The sequence below is a fragment of the Sceloporus undulatus genome, chromosome 6 (assembly GCF_019175285.1).
Source record: "Sceloporus undulatus isolate JIND9_A2432 ecotype Alabama chromosome 6, SceUnd_v1.1, whole genome shotgun sequence".
Taxonomy (NCBI): Eukaryota; Metazoa; Chordata; class Lepidosauria; order Squamata; family Phrynosomatidae; genus Sceloporus; species Sceloporus undulatus.
In genome coordinates, this window is record NC_056527.1 from 82771162 (window position 1) to 82791825 (window position 20664).

The 20664-nt window shown below is 40.6% G+C and overlaps 2 protein-coding genes across 2 annotated transcripts in view; both read right to left on the reverse strand.

Moving 5' to 3' along the window:
- Positions 1 to 114: 114 nt before the first annotated feature.
- Positions 115 to 16025, reverse strand: RDM1 (RAD52 motif containing 1). Its single transcript, XM_042476310.1, has 7 exons — positions 15902 to 16025; positions 13992 to 14171; positions 10358 to 10480; positions 8501 to 8672; positions 2994 to 3083; positions 2501 to 2589; positions 115 to 604 (listed from the first exon to the last, which is right to left on the reverse strand). Exons 1-7 carry the CDS (start codon positions 15983 to 15985, stop codon positions 524 to 526), a joined length of 819 nt encoding a protein of 272 aa, XP_042332244.1. The 5' UTR covers positions 15986 to 16025; the 3' UTR covers positions 115 to 523.
- Positions 16026 to 17244: 1219 nt separating this feature from the next.
- The window catches only part of LOC121933638 (somatotropin-like), a 7717-nt gene continuing 4297 nt past the window's right edge, over positions 17245 to 20664 (reverse strand). Inside the window, exons 3-5 of the mRNA XM_042473619.1 lie at positions 18534 to 18650; positions 17758 to 17919; positions 17245 to 17445 (exon numbers count right to left, since the gene is read on the reverse strand). Coding sequence (XP_042329553.1) covers positions 17245 to 17445; positions 17758 to 17919; positions 18534 to 18650 — 480 coding nt within the window. The remainder of the gene's footprint in view (positions 17446 to 17757; positions 17920 to 18533; positions 18651 to 20664) is intronic.

The following is a 20664-nucleotide window of genomic DNA, read 5'->3' on the forward strand; positions in this document are numbered from 1 at the left end:
CACACCTCCTGATGTCCCTGTCTAGTTCTGTTCTGGTAACCTATACTTTTCAATCATGTTAACCACGGACACACATTACAGCTTATTTAAACTAAGTAAGGAGGAGAAGAGAGCTGTCATCTTTTAAAAATGTTTATGCAAAGCCACTTACAATTGGGACAACATACAAAAAAAACCGCACATTTGTCTCACAGGGAATAAAATGCTCTCTCTGAATGAAAGAAACACAACTGATTTTTGGTTGTTTATTAAAGTAACATTTATTAGAAATATAAATATTAAAAAAAAATTAAGCACCCCTCCCTTCTCTGCAAATCTTAATGAAACATAATCAGCCAATTATAGTTTGTTCTGATAGAGGTTATATCATTTGATAGATGCCATTAAAACACACCACACCAATCCACTGTAACAGTGGAATCAGCTCCCCAGTACTGTGATGGGCTTAGGATGGTCAACTGCCTTTTTAAAACTTGGAAAGAAAAAATCTGTCAACACATGATAAAGAAGCCTCCACACATTTCTATCCTTCTTCTATGCTATGATCAGACAAGATCTCCTCTTCTCCTTCACAGGTCAGGTCTGAAAGGGACAAATCAGTCACCTAGGAAGAAAGGGGAACATTTTTTGGTTACTTACTTTACAAAACTCGAAAACAGTTTCTGCCATTCCATCAATGTCATTTCCCTGCCTCAGAGTGAAGCCCAACCAACATTTTTTTTTGGGGGGGGGCAAGTTTAAATTTCTGACACAGTGCACTCCCACACAGATCATATAACCATGCCCCTTCTTGCTCATTTGCAAGGAACTCTAAAGACTGGTAGTTCTAAACATTGCACATACAGGGAAGCAGAACTTGCTTGATTTGCAACTACAAATCCTAGTGTGAGCAAGCATATTTCTAGGGAAGGAAAGAAACTCTCTGTTCAGAATGTTGCTTTTTTGCACTATTTCTGATTGGCCCCAGACTAACTCACAAGATCAAGGTGAGATATCCACAGTTATAGAGAATAATTTTGCATAGATATTCTCAATCATAGTCTGAGACTCTGTTCCTCTTACGATAATGGAGTTGCAGAGGAAGCTTTAAAATGTACACTAGTCCCATGCTTTTCCTTGCCTTAGAATGAGACATTTTGGGTCAGATCTCAGCATTCTAGGAGATCTGCTCTGTTTGAACAGAGATCTTTTTTACCTCTTCACTTTTTATTCAGCTATTGATGTGTTTGAACCCCATGTTCAAATACAAAGCACCTGTGCCTGACAAGGTGTACCTATCTCCATAAACCTTATTCAACATAACAAAAAGACTTGCTGGATCAGACTGAAAAAAACACCTAGTCTTGCACTTTCTTCATCACTGCTCAGCTAGATGCTTCTAAGATGCCAAGCACAATAAACCAATTATTTCTGCCTGCTTGTCTCCAGACTGCGTCTCTCAGTGATACTTTGCCATTGAATATTTATGTTTCCTTCTTAGCTAGCAGGGTTAATAACTTCATGGATTTGCTTAACCTTTCAAAAACACTGAGTTGGTTTCAGACTTAGGCATACATAGAGTGGTCCCCCTGAAATCAATGCGACTTTTATTAGCCCCATTAATTTCAATATATGTACTTTTAACTATTGTCTAAATATAGCATAGTAAATGCACTAGCATGTATGTAAAATGAATTCCAAATATCCCTTACTGCATGAAGAACTGTTACCTTTTACTCTGAATGATTAGAATGGGTCTTAAATCAGACATTGGCTTCTGGTACCAACAGGTCTACTAGTCAGAGGAGAAAACTACTCTGCAACTGAAAATTTGTCACATCAATCCACAATTGTCTCCTGGCCTGGGAAGTCAGGCAATGCCAGAGGGCCAGTTTGCTGTGACTGAGGAAATTGTGGTAATTGCGGGATACTTCTCAATAGCATGTCACCAAGGATTTTTTGAAATGGGCAAAAAGGACAGGAGCATAGCGCAATGCTCCCATCAACGTTGGACGATTTGGCAAAGATTTTCAGACGACGTTGCTTGACACTGCAATAATCCTGCCATTATCCCATGAATAAAGAGGCATTTTCCAGCTGTTTTTCATTCACGGGACTTTCCCGCAATTATGGGGAAGTGCAATTTTACATGCAGCCCTGAGAGCTGGTTTTTTATGATCTCTGGGATAAATTTTTCTGATTCCCTCCCCCCTTCCAAGTAACAATTCTACAATTCCTATATCCCAGCTTGTTTAAAGTCCAGGGAAGACCTTTTTTTTTCTAAAAGGAAGTGAAACAGATTTTCTGTTCACTTCTTGTTGAAAAAAAGGCATCTCCTGAACCTAAATGATCTTGGGAGGGCAAACGTATGGCAAATTTCCTCCCATTCCTCCGAGAGAGCATTTGGGGGCAGAAAATTGCCTTTTTTGAGGGGGATATGTGGTGGAGTGTGTGGCCTTCTGAGGCCTTTTTGGGGCTAACACAGCCCCCTAACCCCTACCTGAGATCATGCCTCAGTTACCTGGATGAGACCCCTGAGGTCCTCTTCTATTAAACAGTCAATGGGGTCATCTTGGGGAGAGCTGTACTCCACAGCAACTTTCCCATTCTCTGAAAAAGGCAAGCAAATAAACACCAACATGCCTGAACAAATCTATAACAAAAAAGTAAAGGATTTAATTTTTTTATAGTGTTAGAAGTTATATTATCATTATTTAATTATTTACAGAGTGCCCACAGAAGCTATAGGCCAGGGTGTTCTGCCCAGAATAAATATAAAAACCAGAACTCTGCTTCCATTTTGCTTAATCAGAGCTTGTCATGACATCCAAACTGAGAAAGCAACAAGCCTGAAATCCTTAAGAGGCTGGCCATGGGGACAAGTGACAGTCTGGCACCATCTGATGCTTTATTAAATTTGCAAAGGTTTGGCTACTTCCTTGAATGAGAGATAAATGGAATTTTAATGTAAAAGCAAATACATCATTTATTTTTGAAAGAGCAAATGGCCTTACCTAGAACTACCAAGAGTATCTTCTGAAATGCGTCCGAGAGAGCCCGTTGCACAGCTAGCTTCTGGAGGCTGTGAGTAGCCACGAGGAACCCTGAAAGACCGGAGCACACCAGAAGAGCAGATAGGTTCAAAATATGTTTGTGTTCCTGTTACTTGCTCACATTTGCAACAATGATCAGACTTAATAGTTTAACTCTCTGGAGGATGCTATAGCTTGGACCTAAAAATCTAAACAACAAATATCTATTGCTTTGAGCTTTGTAAAGTGAGAGAGCAATTTAGGTTTTCTGGTCCATGCTGGCACTGCTATAGTAGCTACCATGGAAGAGTTGGATCAGGAAAACCTGGGGTCAAATTCCTACTCAGCCATGGAACTCTCTAACCGATCTCCCTAGATGTTGTAAGGGTTCAAAGTGGAAGGGATCACTTCCTTGTGTTCTTTGGGGGGGGGGGGAATTCAAACACTTTTCTGTCCCACTTGCCCATCTAATAGATACCCAAAACACTTAATACTATTGTGAAAATACCCCTAAAAGAATAATATAATCATAGAGTTGGAAGAAACAACAAGGGCCATCCAATCCAACTCCTTGCCATGCAGGAATACACATTCTAAGTGCTGACAGATGGCCAGCCTCTGTTTATAAAAACTTCCAAAAAAGGAGATTTCACCACTCTCTGAGGTAGCATGTTCCACTGTTGAACAACTCTTACCATCAGTATCGTTTTAAACAATAGCAATTAAACAGTTGAAAAAATAAGCAAGCTTGGCCTAACAGTTGGATCAGACTAAGCACAAAAATGAAATGACTATTAGAATAAATAAGTCTTATTTGGTGGGAAACAAGCAAACAAAAACAAGATGGCAGGAGCCAACTGGAACAAGAAATTCCAGAAGCTGGGTGCCACCACAGAGACATTCTCATTCCTGCCAAACAAGAGTCAGACAAAGGCAGCACATGCCAAAGAGATTCTTCAACCAATCTTAGAAGGCAGGCAGGTTGACACAAGCGCAGAGAGCCCTTCAGATAACTCAATACCATACTATTTAGGTTTTTTAAAAAACCTTTTATTTATTTCAGTTCCACAAAGAATAGTAAACCAACAAGAACAACAAAATGTTCAAATAGGCTTAGTATATGAATTAACAGAAAAACACATACAGTACAGGGGATGCTTAACAGGCAATTCCATCTGGGTATTAATCCAGGTGGAGGTGAGCACAAAAATTCACTCAGGGAGCCTTTCATGACAGCAAAAATAGTCTCTCCATAAGTCAGCAGTGATCTGGACAAATGGAGCCAAAACATGTGTCCAGTTTTTCCACATAGTTCATGAGTGACAGAGAAATTTTGTTTTTGAAATGGGTATAATTCTGGATCTATACCAGCTTTCCAGAAGAAAAAAGAAGAGGCATGTGTGTGTCAACATTCATTGACATCAGTGAAGAGACTAAAATGATGGGGAGATAAATCAACAATTAGTAATTTATAAAATTCTGCTGAGAATCCATCAGACCCTGGAGATTTTCCTGTTTCAATTTATCCCGCACCTGTTTGATTTCACACACTTCTATTGTACTGTTTAGAAGGGCCATACGAGAGTCCTCAAGTTTTTTTTATAGTAAGAGATTTGAGAAAGTCATCAAATTTTAAAGTAGAGGGTAGAATTTAATATAGAGTAGAATGCGTGAAATTCTTTGATTGGAGGAAGTAGTCCATTGCCTGTGGAAGCTGTTACGGAATAAATGGTTTTTTTCTCAGCCGTTCTTTTCACCGCTTTAACTAAACAGTGGGAATCCTTATTACTGCAATTGTAGTACTGTAATAAGCTTTTGTGTAGTGGAGTGAGGCCTGGATTTTCCTAGTATCTAAGGGCTGGAACAGACCAGCAGCTCCGGCCAGCTTCAAGCTGGCTTGGGGGCATGGTGTTTACATGTGCAATGTCCCCAAGTTGCCCGGAAGTCACACTGGCCATTACATGCTGGTTGGCTTCAGGGTGAATTGGGGCTGTGGCATTTAGATGCCACATAACTCCAAGCCAACTGGAAGCTGGCTGAAGCAGTGATGGGGTGGCTTCAGTCCGCCCCAAATAGAAGTAGCTTTCTGCTGCTCCTGTTTGGGCCGGGTTCTGACTGGATTGGGGCCACAGCATGTGACTACCGTGGCCCCAATCCAGCTTTGTCAGGGGTGGCCTGTTTCGCCCCTAACAGTCTACTAGTTCTGTTTTTTTTTTCTGTATTAAAGGGATATATATGTCAGAGTCACCTGAGTTTTTATGAATTTGAAATAGTCATGAAAGTTCTTGTATCAAGAATGATTTTCTTAGATCCCTAAGCTTTCTCCTAAGTGCCTCTTCCTAACTGAAGAGTCCAAAAAGGACAATTTTCAGCATGTCCCAGAGGAATGTATCTGAAGTGGATGAGCTTTTGTTCTCCTGATAGAACAGCTTAATAGTCTCTTGTATGAGTTTTTTTGAATTTTTAGAGATTGGATTAAATCTCTACATTTTAATTTTGGGCATTGCATGGCCAATTTTCCCAAACTAGAGTGGTTACTGCATGATTCAAATAGTTGATTAGTTCTATTGAAGCAGCATGTATGCCATTAAGGAGAGAATTTGAAGTGAAGAAGTAATCAATTCTAGAATATGATTTATGAGCACTAGAAAAGAAGGTATAGTCTATATCAGGTGGATGCATAGCTCTTGAAGGAACAGTTAGGCTGGCTTTTGTTATTACATCTGATTATTATTATTATTATGCTTTATTTATATAGCACTGTAGATTTGATAAGGGAGAATATTGTCAGCTGAGCTTCTTTGGGCCTATCGAGGGAGTCATTAAACACTTCACTGGTATTGCCCTCAATTATAATTTTCCTTCCTCTAATTTTTAAAAGAATTTTTTCATAAAGGATAGCTGATAAGAATTTGGGGAGTAGAAAGTGGCTAAGGTAATGGGCTTATCAATTAAGAGCCCTTGTATAATTATATATCTAACCTTTGTGTCTGTTTGTTTTCTCTACTTTGAAAGGACAGCTACTGCTAATAAGAATTGCCACTCCTTTGAATTTGTTTGGAGTCTCATGTAACATATTGTGATCACAAGAGTGAGTTGGGAAATATAGATGCTTCATTTTTTCTATGGGTCTCTTGTAGGAAAACAATATTGGATTTCAGTTTTTTAAAGTAGGCAGTAATTCTTTTACTCTTGGGAGGGGAAGCGAGACACTTCACATTAAGTGAAACTAATTTAACTGTACCCATCATGTCTGGGATGCTGTCAACATGCCATGGCAAAAACCTAGAGGCCACTCTCTTTGTTGAATAGTGCCTGGACCCCTTTGGGAACTGTGAACAAAGTGGATAGACCAGAATGGCCTGGCATACGCAGTCCCTTTTGGTGCCATGGTCTACGAGCTGTCAGTGGCAAACAGAATGAAGCCTTTCTGTTCCACTGTGGCCCAATCTACTCCTTTAGGACCACTGGCCTGGCTGGAGGGGGTGCCAGTATGAGTTATCATAGAGGGGTGGCACCAACCCTTTGTGATGTCACTGCAGTCACCCTTTGCCCACCCATGACTTAGAGCAGTAAAGGAGTCAAATGTCCCAGAGGACTAACCTTACTTAGAACTCTGCGCAATTTTGAACCAGCTGAACTTTCCAAACTTCATTTAATCAAAGGCAAGTCCCCTTGTTCATCCATACAGTGTGTTAAATAGTACAATCAAGATCTGTTGTTCCTTTGGAAAGCAGAATACCTCTCTAGATCATTGCAATTGCTCCAGAAATTGCTGGACTGCAGCTCCCATTATCACTCACCACTGGCAATGCTGGGTAGGGTTGATGGGAATTAAACTCTAAATGCACCTGGAAGACTACAGTCACTCACCTCTATCTTAAATAAATAAATAAATAAATAAATATGCCAGATCAGCATTTTCTAAGAATGTTGTTGTTGTTGTATGCCTTCAAGCCTTTTCTTTATTTATGACAACTCTAAGGCAATCCTACCACAGGGTTTTCTTGGCAGAATTTGTTCAGATGGTTTTTGTCCTTTGAGGCTGAGTGTGTCTTGCCCAACATCCCCCAGGCAGAGGAAGGATTTGAACTCCCAGTGTTCTAGTCCAACACTCAAACCACTATACCATGGTGGCTAAGGCATAGTATATACCCAGCATACTTTTTTTTTTTTTTGGACATACCACTGTTACTCACAGCTGCCATCTGTAGGTCTCACAAGTGATCTGGGATAGGAAATCTTTTCTCATTAGCCTGTTACAGACTGCCAAAATAAAGCTGCTTCGGGTCTCTTTGGAGGTATGCTATTTAAATGCTGCATGGATCCTTAGAGTCCAGAGGTCGCACCAAAGCCACACTCCATTCCTAAGCACTGGAGTGCAGCTTTTGGTGCAGCTTCCGGATTCTTGGGATGCATGCATCATTTAAACAGCATACCTCCAAAGAGACCCGAAGCAGCTTTATTTTGGCAGTGTGATCCTGATTCTTTTTAGGAAATGAAGTCTCACCTCAAAGTGGGTTCAATTGTATTCCTGATCAGCATTCTTACTGACTACAGTATATACTTGTGTGCAAGTTGACTTCATGTATAATCATGGGCAGGTTCTGGGGCCAAAATTATGGATTTTGCTATGAACCATGAATAAGTTGAGGGTAAAACATAGGGGCACATTACAAACCAATCTTTTCCTCTCATTTAAAAAATGCATAGAGGGAACATACAGTACTTTGAAGAATTAAAGAGAAGGGGAGGACCTGTCTATTTTTGGGGTTCAGTTGAGGAGGGTGTAAATGGCATTGCAGATGTTAAAACTTGGGGGAGCCTGAAGAGAGACTGTGGTAGCCATTTATAATGGGGGCATAGTGTATAAGTCACTCTGTAGAGACTGCCAAACCTCATAAGGCTGTTATAATATGCCTCTATTAAAAATCGCCACTACAGTTTCTCTGCAGAAAGACTTATACAGTACACCCCTATTAAAAATGGCCATTGCAGTCTCTCTTTGGACACTTCCATTGTTGCAGAATGCTGTTTGGGCTGAAAAAGTAGATGAGAAAAGAGGTAAAGATGTCTTTATTTTTCCAGTTTGGGCAAAGGAGAGGTAAGGGGGTGGGAGTGCTTCTTCCATGCCCTGTCAAGCCAAGAAGGGCTTCTCACTTCTGTCTCTTGTCACTGCCTTCACACTGGGTCTCTCTTACAGCACTCACCCAGTTTTTTGGGGTTGATTTGTTTGTCATTTTTAAAGCCTATATACACATATATATGGTACGGCAGTTTTCTGCAACCTAATCCCCTCAGGACATCTTGGACTACAACTCTCATAATCACCTGAAAGAATGTCTAAGGAATGATGCTCATGGGAGCTGCAGCATAACGCATCTGGAGGAACCAGGCTGCTAAAAGCTAGAGTTCATAATAAATATTAAACCACAATTCCACCTCCCTGCTTATCTCATTCTAACATCTCTCCCTCCTCCTGCTCTTACCTTGGCTTGGATCCACCTGAAGCTCAGCCACACCAACCCCTCTGGTGCAGATCTCATATTGAGGAATGGTTAATTCTTGAACACACAGATACTTTGACTGCTGACTCCTGGGTGAAGTTCTCACTTCTTCCTCTTCATTCCCAACCTCTTCAAAACCAGATATATTCTGGAGCTGTTTTAAAAGGGATTGTGAAAGCAACACAAGGAAAGGTGAAGCAAAAATCTAGCCAACTTCATCCATCCATATCCCCGCAAATCCTGGGCATGTCTCTTATACTCTTTTTAGAGTTCTTAATCCTCAACTATTTTGTCCTCACATACAAGGATGAATAACTACAATAGTTTTCTCCCTGGGCAGGAAAAAATATTCCTCCTCAGTAATCTCCCAATATTCCAGTGTCCTAAAGTGTTGCTGAGGAATTATTTTGCAGAGAAAAACATGATTTTTATGGGGAAAAACCTGCACAGAAAACATTTTATTCAATTCCCCCCTCCAGAATAATTCTTCTGTATATTTTTGTATTTTATCTGAATAATTTATTTTATTGTTGTAGTGTATAGTTTTATATTTTTATGATGATGATGATTTTTTTTTCATATTTTCCAAAAACAGTTTAAACTACTTGTCAGCTAAATGGCAAAATTTACAACTTAAACATCTGATACAATCCAGATTTGGCCCTGCAGCTTTAAATGCATCCAAAGTTCCCTTAATATTAGACGTTAATTGAGGCCAACTAAGTATCCAAACCAACAGTTCATTTAAATTTTTGTTATCCATAAATAAATATGACATACAACAAGGAAATAAAGAATTGGAATATCCAATTTTCACTAATCAATGATCATTGGTTTTAACATCAGTAACTAGTATGGCTATAGATCTCTGAGTATATCTTACACAGTGAAAACTGATCTTTTAGGTATATTCATCGTAAAAACATTCAAGAAAAAGGCTTTCTAAATCAGCAACCTGTTGGAGATGTAATAATGCTAATATTTGCTTAATGCATATCGTTTGGAATTGTCCCATAGAAGCTACATTTTGGGAGGAAGTAATCACAGGAGTAAATTTGGTTTTGGAAAGTTACAAGATAATCAGGGACGTACATGTTCTCTTGAATTATTTACCTGTTTCTTGGAAATTAATAAATGGCCCATGGAAGTAATTTTTTGTGCTTTCTTGACTGCTAAATGATTAACACTTTGTTGCTGGAAAAATAATATTGTCCACCTCTGATTTAATGGATAAAATGTCTAACACCATTTGCAACATTTTGTGGGGAAAAGATGTATAGACGAAATCTACAAATGGACTTACTCTATATATTTGGACATTTGGTCAGCTTTTATAGACCCTTACGACTATTTTTCCTCCTTTCCCATTTTTATTTCCTGCTGTTGTTATACTGGATATATTGTATATGTTGTAGTATATCCCTTTCAAATGGAAATAAATTTAAAATTATAAAAATTATTTTTTAAAAAAAGAGGAGGAAGCTACTGAGATGTTTAGGCCCATCACAGTTATGTTCATCTCAGAAGAAGTAGGATAGTATAGTTTTTTAGAAGTCTGTCTCTCACTTCAAGCGCTGCCTATAAATTTACAATTTATTTACAATACAGCTGTTTATGCATCAGATTCCGTTAGTTTTCCCAAGTAACAAAATCCTCAACTAATGTTTATCCAGTTGGTCAACCACTGGTGAATGCTAGCCCATATTCAGCAGATTACAGCCTATAGAATAGTTTTCTCATTCATCCTTGCAGTGAGAACAAAAACAAACTTAATGCCCTTTCTGAATATGGCATGAACATAGGAAACAAACTGAAATCTGCACTGTAGCTAATCCTTACAGTGATAATGCGACTGGACCAGCCATTGAAACCAAGATAGTGATTGGCAAGTTCTCTGCATTTGTAGCTGTTCAATACCAAGGGTTGATGTGGAAAAGCCCGTTGTCTGGTACACATGGAAACCTAGGTATGAAAAAAGAGCCCTACATTAGAGAAAGGAAAATTGTCAGTTATGTTTTCTTCTACATTCAAACTTTTTACATTCAAACTTCCTTTTTTCTACCTTGCTGATGAAGTAGTTTGTAAAGTGTGGGAAATGCTTCTAAAAAGGATCCCTAGTTTCAATAGGTGTAAAGGACAGGTTGGGCCTGCTTGCCACTGAAGTATTAAAATTGGGGAGTCTCCGGAAAAAAAAGACAGCAATTATTCTTGGAGCCACCATGAGCCACAGTTTGGGAAGAAAGGTAGGGTATGAATCAAATAAAGAAATAAACTCTACTGGAGGAGTAACATGGTTGAATAATACTCTGCATTTGAAATTCAGAATGTTCATAGTTAAGTACTCAGCGATCTGGATCTGGAAGGATGCACCAGTGAGCTTTGGTTTCATCCAAAACTTTTTGTATTTTTGTTTCCATATTTGTCTTTTTTCATTCTTTTTTTCCATCCTGGATATTAAAAAAATTGTGAATGCTGACATATTTTTTATAAAAAATAAACAAAAACAAAATCTCACCTTTCCCTATCCTACAGTGGGCCCTTCCCATCCATGATGGTTAAGTTTTATCCACCCTCACAGCTGGAAAAAACACAGACGTTCAAGGCCACATTTACTCAACGGGGAGTGACATGTGCACCTACATGGTTGCATGCACATGTTGCTTGTGGGGTGTTCTGAAGGAGCTCCAATCCACGGATGGCTAGTGCACCTTAAACTATTGGACAGTCTAACTTTTTCTACCACGAACATAATTCAGATAAAAGCGCATGTGTAAGAGCATGTGTGGGCACTAATATGGCTTTGTTTGAACTAACTTAGAAAAGTGCTTGCATTTCTTCACAATTATGTGCCTTAGTTTTAGGTACTTTCCTCCAGACATACAAGCTGACAAAGGGGTCATGCCCTAATCGTGCTGGGACTGCAGCAACCGCATGGGCCTGCTTCTGCAATCCTGTACTTTGCCGCTGGCAGGAATGGCTTTTTGCTGCTCCTTTTTGTGCTGGCTCTTCTGGGTTGGTGTGCTCTCTGAGCAGCTTCCAGCCATGTTCGGGGTGTGTATTGTGTAAATGCCACACCCCCGATGTGGCCCAAAGCCGGCACTTTTGGCCTGTGTGTTTCGGGCCAGATTACAGCCAGTATGTTTTGTTCTTGCCTGACAGATAAGGGTAACGGTGCTTTCTGAAAATAAGGAATGAGGACTGGGTTGTTTACATGGAAGGATTCAGTAGAAAGCCAGTTCTGATGCTTGGCATGAAAAGATAACCTAAACATCTGGCTAGGAATGTTAGTTGGATAGAAAATTACTTCAGCACATGTGCAATGTATGTGACTGGACAGCTTCTAGGATGCTATATTAGAATGCATAAACGCTAAGCTCTGGCCTCTCATTCTTTTCAGAATCTGATCTGTCAGTAGGCAACTTGCTAGAGACTGTAGGACTGCCAGCATTGTCAAAGGTGAAGAATGCCAACAATCTCTGGAGAGCCACATGATTCCAACATCTGGTATATAAGATTCACCCATTCTACTCACAGGATCATGTATGTGCTGATTCTGCAGGAGCATCACACATACACAGAGAATTGGGTTTAAACTCAATATCCTGAAATATTTTACTGGGGGGAAAAAAGATTTTTGAATGTTATTAACATAAATTTGAATGTATATGAGTGGTATCAGGTGAAAGTGGGTTACAAAGGCTACTGATAGCATTTTCCTATCTTTTAAATTGTTTTGATTGAAAGACAAATCACATGTGACACGAAAGGTCTATAACCAGAACTCTGAAAGTCACGGGGTTGAGACGGCCATGGTCGCCTTGGTCAATGATCTCCGTCTGGGCATCGACAGGGGAAGCGTGTCCCTGTTGGTGCTCTTGGACATCTCAGTGGTTTTCGATACCATAGACCATGGTATCCTTCTGGGGCGCCTGGCTGAGGTGGGAATCGGGGGCACTGCGCTCCAGTGGTTCCAGTCCTACCTCTCTGGGAGGTCCCAGATGGTGCAGCTGGGAGACGTGTGCTCCGACGAGAGGCCCCTTAAAACTGGGGTCCCTCAAGGGGCCATTCTGTCTCTCATGCTTTTTAACATTTACATGAAACCGCTGGGAGAGATCATCCGGAGACATGGGGCGCGGGGTTATCAGTACGCTGATGACACCCAAATCATTTTCTCTATGTCTCCGACTGATGCAGTGACCAAGGATGGCGTCTCTCCTCTCGAGGCCTGTCTAGAGTCAGTAATGGGCTGGATGAGGGAAAACCGACTCAAGCTGAATCCAGAGAAAACGGAGGTACTTGTGATAGGTTCCCCTGGTCCAGGAATGGCGGTGGTTCCACCTGTCCTGAATGGGGTCACGCTCCCTGTGAAGGACTCCGTACGCAGTCTGGGGGTGCTTCTTGACTCGTCGCTTCACCTGACTGCTCAGGTGAATGCGACAGTCAAGAGCACGTGTTATCAGCTTCGGCTTATTCGCCAGCTGCGTCCATACCTGGCCCAGAGGGACCTAGAAACTGTTGTACATGCTCTGGTAACCTCGAGACTGGATTTCTGCAATGTACTCTACATGGGGCAACCCTTATACCAAACCCGGAAGCTTCAAATGGTGCAGAATATGGCAGCCAGGCTGGTCACTGGCGTTTCCAGGGCCAGCCATATAACACCTGTGCTGAAAGATCTCCATTGGCTGCCCATCCGCTTCCAGGCTCAATATAAGGCGTTGGTAATTACCTATATAGCCCTAAATGGCTTGGGCCCAGGATTCCTGAAGGACCGTCTCTCCCCGTACACTCCGCCTCGCACCCTCAGAACGTCTGGGCAGCATTTACTGAAGGTACCTGGGGCTAGATTATCCTCCACCACACGGAGGACATTTTCCACGGCTGCCCCAGTCCTTTGGAATACGCTGCCCACTGAGCTCCGCTCGACTACCACCCTGGCCCAATTCAGGAAGGACCTGAAACCCTTCCTGTTCCAACAGGCATTCCCCGATTAAAATTCTGTGGGCCTCCCTCCTCTTTCGTGGCCAAGAGGTTGGGCTATGGGGCTTTTTTTTTGCCTGTTATTTTTATTGTTTGAATGGAGGGCTGTATTTGTATTTTAATGTATTTTAATGTTTCATGTATTGTGTTTTTAACCTTGTTGGAAGCCGCCCTGATCGTAGGAAGGAGGGGGATATAAATAAAAACTTTATTTATTTATTTATTATTTTCAATGTACAGAAAACAGCCATGTTAAGTCTCCATTTGAAATGGATCCATTACCCCAGTACAAAGACAATGCTTTTACTAATCCAAATTAGGCACAGGAAGGCCTGTAGCTCTCTAGGTAAACATGAAGATGCCAGGAATTTCAAGTTTCAACATTTATAGTTAAAGACTGGATTTTAGATTTGTTTAATTTAATTTACACCCCTATCACCCTTCAACAGTATCACACAGACACAGTTTTATATTACATGGTCATATACTGTACCTTCAAAGGTGATTTCTGAAACAGAGGTTTCTGGTTGCAAGCGCACTGTGCTCTTTTAGCATCTCTAGCTGAGTAGAATTTGACAAGAGCGTAGTAGCCTGGCCCAGCAACCGGAGCATTTCTCTGAAGCTTCACGGAATAGAGCGGACCAAATGCAGCAAATGCTAAATACAAAGCATGCTGAAGGAAAAGACAAGCAAATAAAGGCATCTGTTTTAACAAGAAAATAACAGGTACGCTTGTGAACCATGTTGAAAATCACTTGCTGGAACCAACTGGTAACTTTTATATAGGGGGTGAAGGCATGATGAAAGTCAGTTCTCGATAGGGTCCCCATGATAAGGTTGTCATAAGTGTGAAATGACATGAAGGCACACCACAACAATGACCTTTCCGGCTGAAAATCCTAACCCTCTCCCCCTAAACTGCAAATCCCAGAATTGCAAAGGAGGCAGCTATAGCAGTTAAAGTGGAATAACAGCATTTATAACAGTGGAGATTATCACACAGGGAAAAGAAGCGGTTGGAGGAGGTACAATTACGCTGTTGCGCAGTATGTTTTCACACAACATCACACAAAATCCGTAGGCACAGTGGCACTAGAGGGCAATATTTTATTCATGGAGAACTCCTGTGAATTAATCCACAACAGTGGGAATGAAGTGGGAATGATTGCGAGAGTGCTGAAGTCAATCACGCTTCATTCTTTATATTGAAGAAGCAACTGGGGATACCCAAAATGCATTGCAGTGGTCACAATCCGTTCTCATTACCAGGATCGGTTTTGCAGTGGCTTTCAGTCTTCTTTCGAGGTGGGGCACAATTTAGTTAACGCTGGATTAAAGTAATATGTTGAAGTAATAACTTTTATTTTACCGTCTTTATTGTTTACAGCCTGGCAAAGTGATTTGTGGACATGTGCAGTTGCGCCAAAACACAACAGGTGTGCAAAACAATGGATTACTATATACTAAGAATTCATGTGAGTGAAACGCCATTCTGATATTAATTTCCAATTGGTGATTGCGTGGCTGTGTGTGAAAATGTCGAGCGCTCCGTGTTGCCTTTTATTTTCATTGCTGCCCCTTGTGTGATAATCGCCACTGTTTTCTTGTTGTTGTTGTTGTGTGCTTCCAAGTCATTTCCAACAACTGAAGTCTCTTCAGAGGGGGTTTGCCATTGCTATCCTCTGTGGCTGAGAGAGTGTGACTTGCCTAAGGTCACCTTAGTGGGTTTTCATGGCTGAGCCAGAATTAGAACCCAGGTCTCCAGAGCCACAGTGGAAAGCTGGAACCAGTAGGCCACACTGGCTCTTGGAAAGCTCTTGGGCCTTGCTAAACCACAAACCCCAGAATGCCACAGAAGGCAGCCATTGCATTTAAGAGTGGCATAATAGTAGTGCTATAACAGTGTTTTTCTTGCTCTCCTTTCTCCTCCTCTCACTGTGCTTCATCATCCCACTCCCACCAGCAATTAAACTCAGCAGTGGTCCCCAAGTTGTGCCCTTTAAGAGCTTTTTGGACTCCATTTCCCAGAAGTCTCAGCCACGTTGACCAATAGTCAACATGTCTAAAAATTCAGTGGTCCCAAAGTTGTGCCCTTTATGAGCTTTTGGACTCCATCTCCCAGAAGCCTCTGCCGTGTTGGTGGATAGCCTGGGCTTCTGGGAGATGAAGTCCACAATGGATCTCTTATAAAGGGCACAGTTTGGGGACCACTGAACCTTTAGGCATTTTAAATGGTACTGTCCATTCCTGCCCAGGAGCAGGGTGTCACCCCTTCCCTTAAGGAGCCACTTGGTACAGTCCACTATAAAGACCTGGAGAAGTGGGACTGGAGGTTATTTCTGGACTGGCTGGGCTCCCACCACATGCTGCTGTGGCTCCCTCTCCCTCCTCCTCCTCACTTGCCTCCGAGGCGCCTGCGTCCACCCCCAGCACCAGCAGGGTCCTGCCATTTCCAACCGGGACTCTGAACTCTATCACCTCCGCCATGGAAGGCAGGGAAGGAAGGAGGGGAAGGCTGCAAGCAGGAAACACCGCCCCTTCCTCAGCCCCAGCCACCCAGGAACCAGTAAAAAGAGAGGATGTGGGTTTTTTGTGTGTGTGTACAGTATTTGTTTTAAAAAATCGCTCAGTTAGGTCAGAGACAAACTACAGTTCCCAGAATTCCACAGCATAGAACCAAGACAGTTCAAGTGGTGAGAGCTCTGGTGCCACTACAAACTACAGTTCCCAGAATTCCACAGCATAGAACCAAGACAGTTAAAGTGGTGATAGCTCTGGTGCCACTACAAACTACAGTTCCCAGAATTCCACAGCATAGAACCAAGACAGTTAAAGTGGTGATAGCTCTGGTGCCACTACAAACTATAGTTCCCAGAATTCCATGGCAGCATGGAGACGTGGTAGTGAAAGTGGACCCAAACTGGATTAGTTCTGCACTGTGGACGCAGCCTTGTACATTTATTTCCCTTAAGACGCTTCTAGCTAAATGCCAACTGGATAGTTTGCACCTAATGGAAGTTAAAGGTGTTATGATGACATTCCTGATACAGATGGGCAGTGCCCAATATCTCATTAAAAGAAGAAGTGTTGGTCTTCCTATTTAGATCAAGAACTCAATATCTTGACCCTCTTATTGTTTGTATTATAGTGGGCCCCAAGAGAAGGGAATAGAGTTACAAAGGTCCAAAGGATTTTTATGTATTAGATAGAATTGGCATAGATAGGTTTTAGTTAAGTGTTTATTGTATCAAGATCAATATTTAGAGTAATGTCAGGTATATTGTGTTTATACGTTTTCATGTCCTACGTGTAATATGTGTAATATGTGAAATGATTCAATAAAAATGACTACAAAGAGAATATAATTCTATGCATTGATCTTATTAATGCAAGTCGCACAGGAGTCAACTAGTTAGTGCAAGATTAAATTCAGAATATATGATTATCGGTTTTGGGTTGTGTTTATTTTAAATTAAAAGATTTTATTAGCAGTCAGATAACTTTGCATAGACTAGGCTTACAGCATTTATTATTCAGTGGCAAAATTTCATGTAGATTTTTACAAATACAAGGGTATATTTAGAAAGTCATCAAAACAACAGAGCTAGGGAATGCAGTACACTTGCTCTTGGCTTGGCTCAAGCTTGCAGGAGGTCATAGCAGAGGGATCAGTGACATGGTCACTTTAGCAGATGTTAGGAAATGGTAGCAAAAAAAGATAGTGAAGAGGTGGAGCTTTTCTACCCTCAGATGGTGCAGTTAATTTCCCCGAAATGCCTGCATTTCATCACTTTTAGATAGGTCTCCACCTTGTGCAGGTCTTTTTTGAAGCAGGACAGAAGACCATAGTTTTTCAGCAAGGAGCCTTCATTCCGGAGGTTGGATTCAAACTTGTCATAAGTAGGCCTGAAGAGCTGAAGGCCCCGAGAGCTCCCATCCTCCAGTTCCTGTCAATGCATTGTTACAAACAAAAATTAGCCACAAGAACCCGAAACTTTGCAAAATGCCATTATCTTGGCACGTTTCAAACATTTTCTCGCATTTACTTATAGCTGTAACCTTCCTCCCCAATCCAATATTGTGAATTCTGAGTGGGCATTTGGTGCCTACATAGCTAAGGCATGTTTTTCATGAAGAAGAAGATTTACTCTCATGATCATAGTTGCTTTTGGGGAGGGAAGGGGCAGCACCCAAAGAGACTGAATTGAATAGCCATTATTTAAATATGGCTCTTGGGATATTTGTTAGGGATTGCTTACCCTCATTAGAGCCTGGATTCCTTGTTCCAAGTCCTGAAGTTTTTCATAGACTCTATCTGACGTCCCAAAGACTAGAGTATTGCTGAACATCCGACTGAGGTGCTGAACAGGACTTAGCCATGACTGAATGAGGATGAGTGAAAACCTGAGCAACTCCATGTCCTAGAATGAAAAAAAGGAATGAGGTTATCAACATTTTAAGAAGAGATGAAGGAAACTAAACTGCTCGTATTTTCCATCATAACATTTAAGACTGAGAACTGACTTTTTATTAAATCACACAATATTTCAGGGTGGGTCTCATAACTTTAGTTCTTTCCCCGGAGGCTCTCCTGTAGCAATAAAAGTGGTGTAAATGTAATTATTCAAGGTGATACCCAGGGACAGAAGAGATCAGGTGTAAGAATTACTAGTGTGCACTGTTACTCTATAACAGTGGTTCCCAAACTTTGGTCCTCCAGATGTTTTGGAGGTCCACCAGATGTTTTTACTGCTGGCCAAGCTGGCTAGGGCTTCTGGGAGCTCACGTCCAAAACATCTAAAAGGCCAAAGTTTTGGAATCACTGCTCTAGAGCCTCAGGCAGGTTGACAGGAGACTATAAATTTAAGCATATATTCTACAGATTACACAGGATCTCCATTCACACAGCTTCATTATTAAACTATTCTTGGATATTTGAGGACATGATAAACTGTACATGTGAAATACAAGATTTCAGATTCTGGACATTGACCCAGCTGTTCTGTGGAATAAGGCAATGTAGGAATCAACTTACTGTTTTTTGCTGGGCATCATCCTTCCCTGTGGGTGCAGGGATAGTTTCCGAGGAACAAAATGCAGACTGAATGTTCTTGTTGGACTGGCGTTGGTCTTCTGGGATGTAGGAGCGTTCCTGCACAAATTGTGCGAGATGTTATAAGAAAGTGAACTTTTATGTCTACATAGTCTACCCAGGAGTTAAAAAGAAGATGAGGAGTGCTTTACAGAGTGGCAAAGTGAAGCCAATTTTTGGACTGTAATTCCTATCAGTCCTAGCAAGCATAGACAGCGGTGAAAAACATTGGGAGCTATAGCCCAATAACAGCCATAGAGAGCAGCTGGGTCCCTCCAAGCCACCTGGGAAATAGAGCTGGCCCAAGACAAACTTGTGCCAGAGGAATTAATCTAACCTGCACCTCCTCAAACACATATAAGACACACTTAACAGGAATTTGTTTGCATAAAGCTATTGATTCTGGTCTGAGTATATAATGTGCAGTGGACACTTGGTATCTGCTAGGGTCTGGTGCCTTTAGGAGAAGGAAAGTATTGGATGTGTCAGCAGGATAAAGGTGAAATTTGTTTTAATTGAATTTGTAATATATTTTTGTGCAATTAGAATCTCAAGTTTTCTTTGGCCTGTTACAGACTGCCAAAATAAAGCTGCTTCGGGTCTCTTTGGAGGCATGCTGTTTAAATGATGTATGCATCCTAAGAATCTGGAAGCTGCACCAAAGCTGCACTCCAGTGCTTAGGAATGGAGTGTGGCTTTGGCACAACCTCTGGACTCTTAGGACCCATGCATCATTTAAATAGCATACCTCCAAAGAGACCTGAAGCAGCTTTATTTTGGCAGTCTGTAACAGGCCTGAGTTAAAGGATAGAAGTGTAACCATAAACCTAATAGAAATGAATTTAGAAAATTTGGGTCTCATTTAAAATGATTAAATTAATTCCTCTATTCTTTTTTTAAAAATACCAATTTGGCAGTAGAAAGAAACTGGCATTTCAGTGTAATAATAACATCATAGGTTTAAATGATGGAGATAACACCTTTACGAGCTTATAAAACTATATCTCTCTTTAAAGGATTATGGAACGGAAGAATTCTGTAACCAGGAGCAGAAGGCTGTATTTCAAAGGAAGGAACTAGCAAAGCCACCTCTGAGTTATCCTTGCCTAAGACAACCTTATGAAATTCATGTGGTCACCATAAGTTAACAGGTAACTTGTAAGCACATACACACACAACTGAATTATGTTTTTTAATTGGAATAAATGAACTGATTACAGGGTTAAATAAAAATTTGTGTATCGATGACTACTCTTTGTGCATGATTGACATCTTCTGTGCAATATATATATATATATATATGAATACAAAAATAGTTAAACGTTTAAAAATGCCTCAAAACATCAATGTATAGTGCATGTCTCCCAAAATCTTAGCTATTCATCTCAACTCCAGGAAAGTCATTGTAAGTTGTCAGAGTTTTGAAAAATATTTTCCTTTCCTGCTTTACACTTGAATTTAATTTCTCGCTTGTCACTTAAGTAAGAGGAGAGAGTACTGGTAAATAGTTTCTTGTAATTCATTCTTTTCAATGAATAGATCATAAGTCAGTTATATGTGGATAACTTCATTTCTTTTGCAATATAACTGTAAATATTTTACCAATTTTTATAGTTACAGAGTGTGAACACGTATGTCTGTGGCCTTATTGTTTAATTTGATTTATATTACAGTGGTTAGCAGCAATCTGGTATTTTTAAAAGCAGCAGAAAAATAACTCTTTTAAATAATACAAAGAGTTAATTTAAAAAATTGAAACTACAATGACAACTAGGTTTTTCTGACTTTGGAACTTTTACTAATTACAGTCTTTCACTGTTGGAACAATGTTCTTTTAAACTGTTTGTTTAAAACCTGTGATACCCCTTGAACTCTGCTGTTCGATTTGCTTATTATTTTAAGGTATGTTTTAAATTGTGTACTGTTTAATTGTATTTTAGAAGGGGGGAATATTGGGGTGGGATTGTATTGTTTTAATGTGTAAGCCGCCCCTGTTGTGTTGTACAGAGAGGCGGGATATAAATATTATTATTATTATTATTATTATTATTATTATTATTATTATTATTATTAT

Coding starts and splice junctions, on each gene's coding strand:
- RDM1 (XM_042476310.1), bottom strand. CDS start 15,985: ATGGCGGAGGTGATAGAGTTCAGAGTCCCGGTTGGAAATGGCAGGACC. Junction 14,172..15,901: donor TGGACGCAGGCGCCTCGGAG/GCAAGTGAGGAG, acceptor CTTTTCCTTCAG/CATGCTTTGTATTTAGCATT. Junction 2,590..2,993: donor GATACTCTTGGTAGTTCTAG/GTAAGGCCATTT, acceptor TGCCTTTTTCAG/AGAATGGGAAAGTTGCTGTG.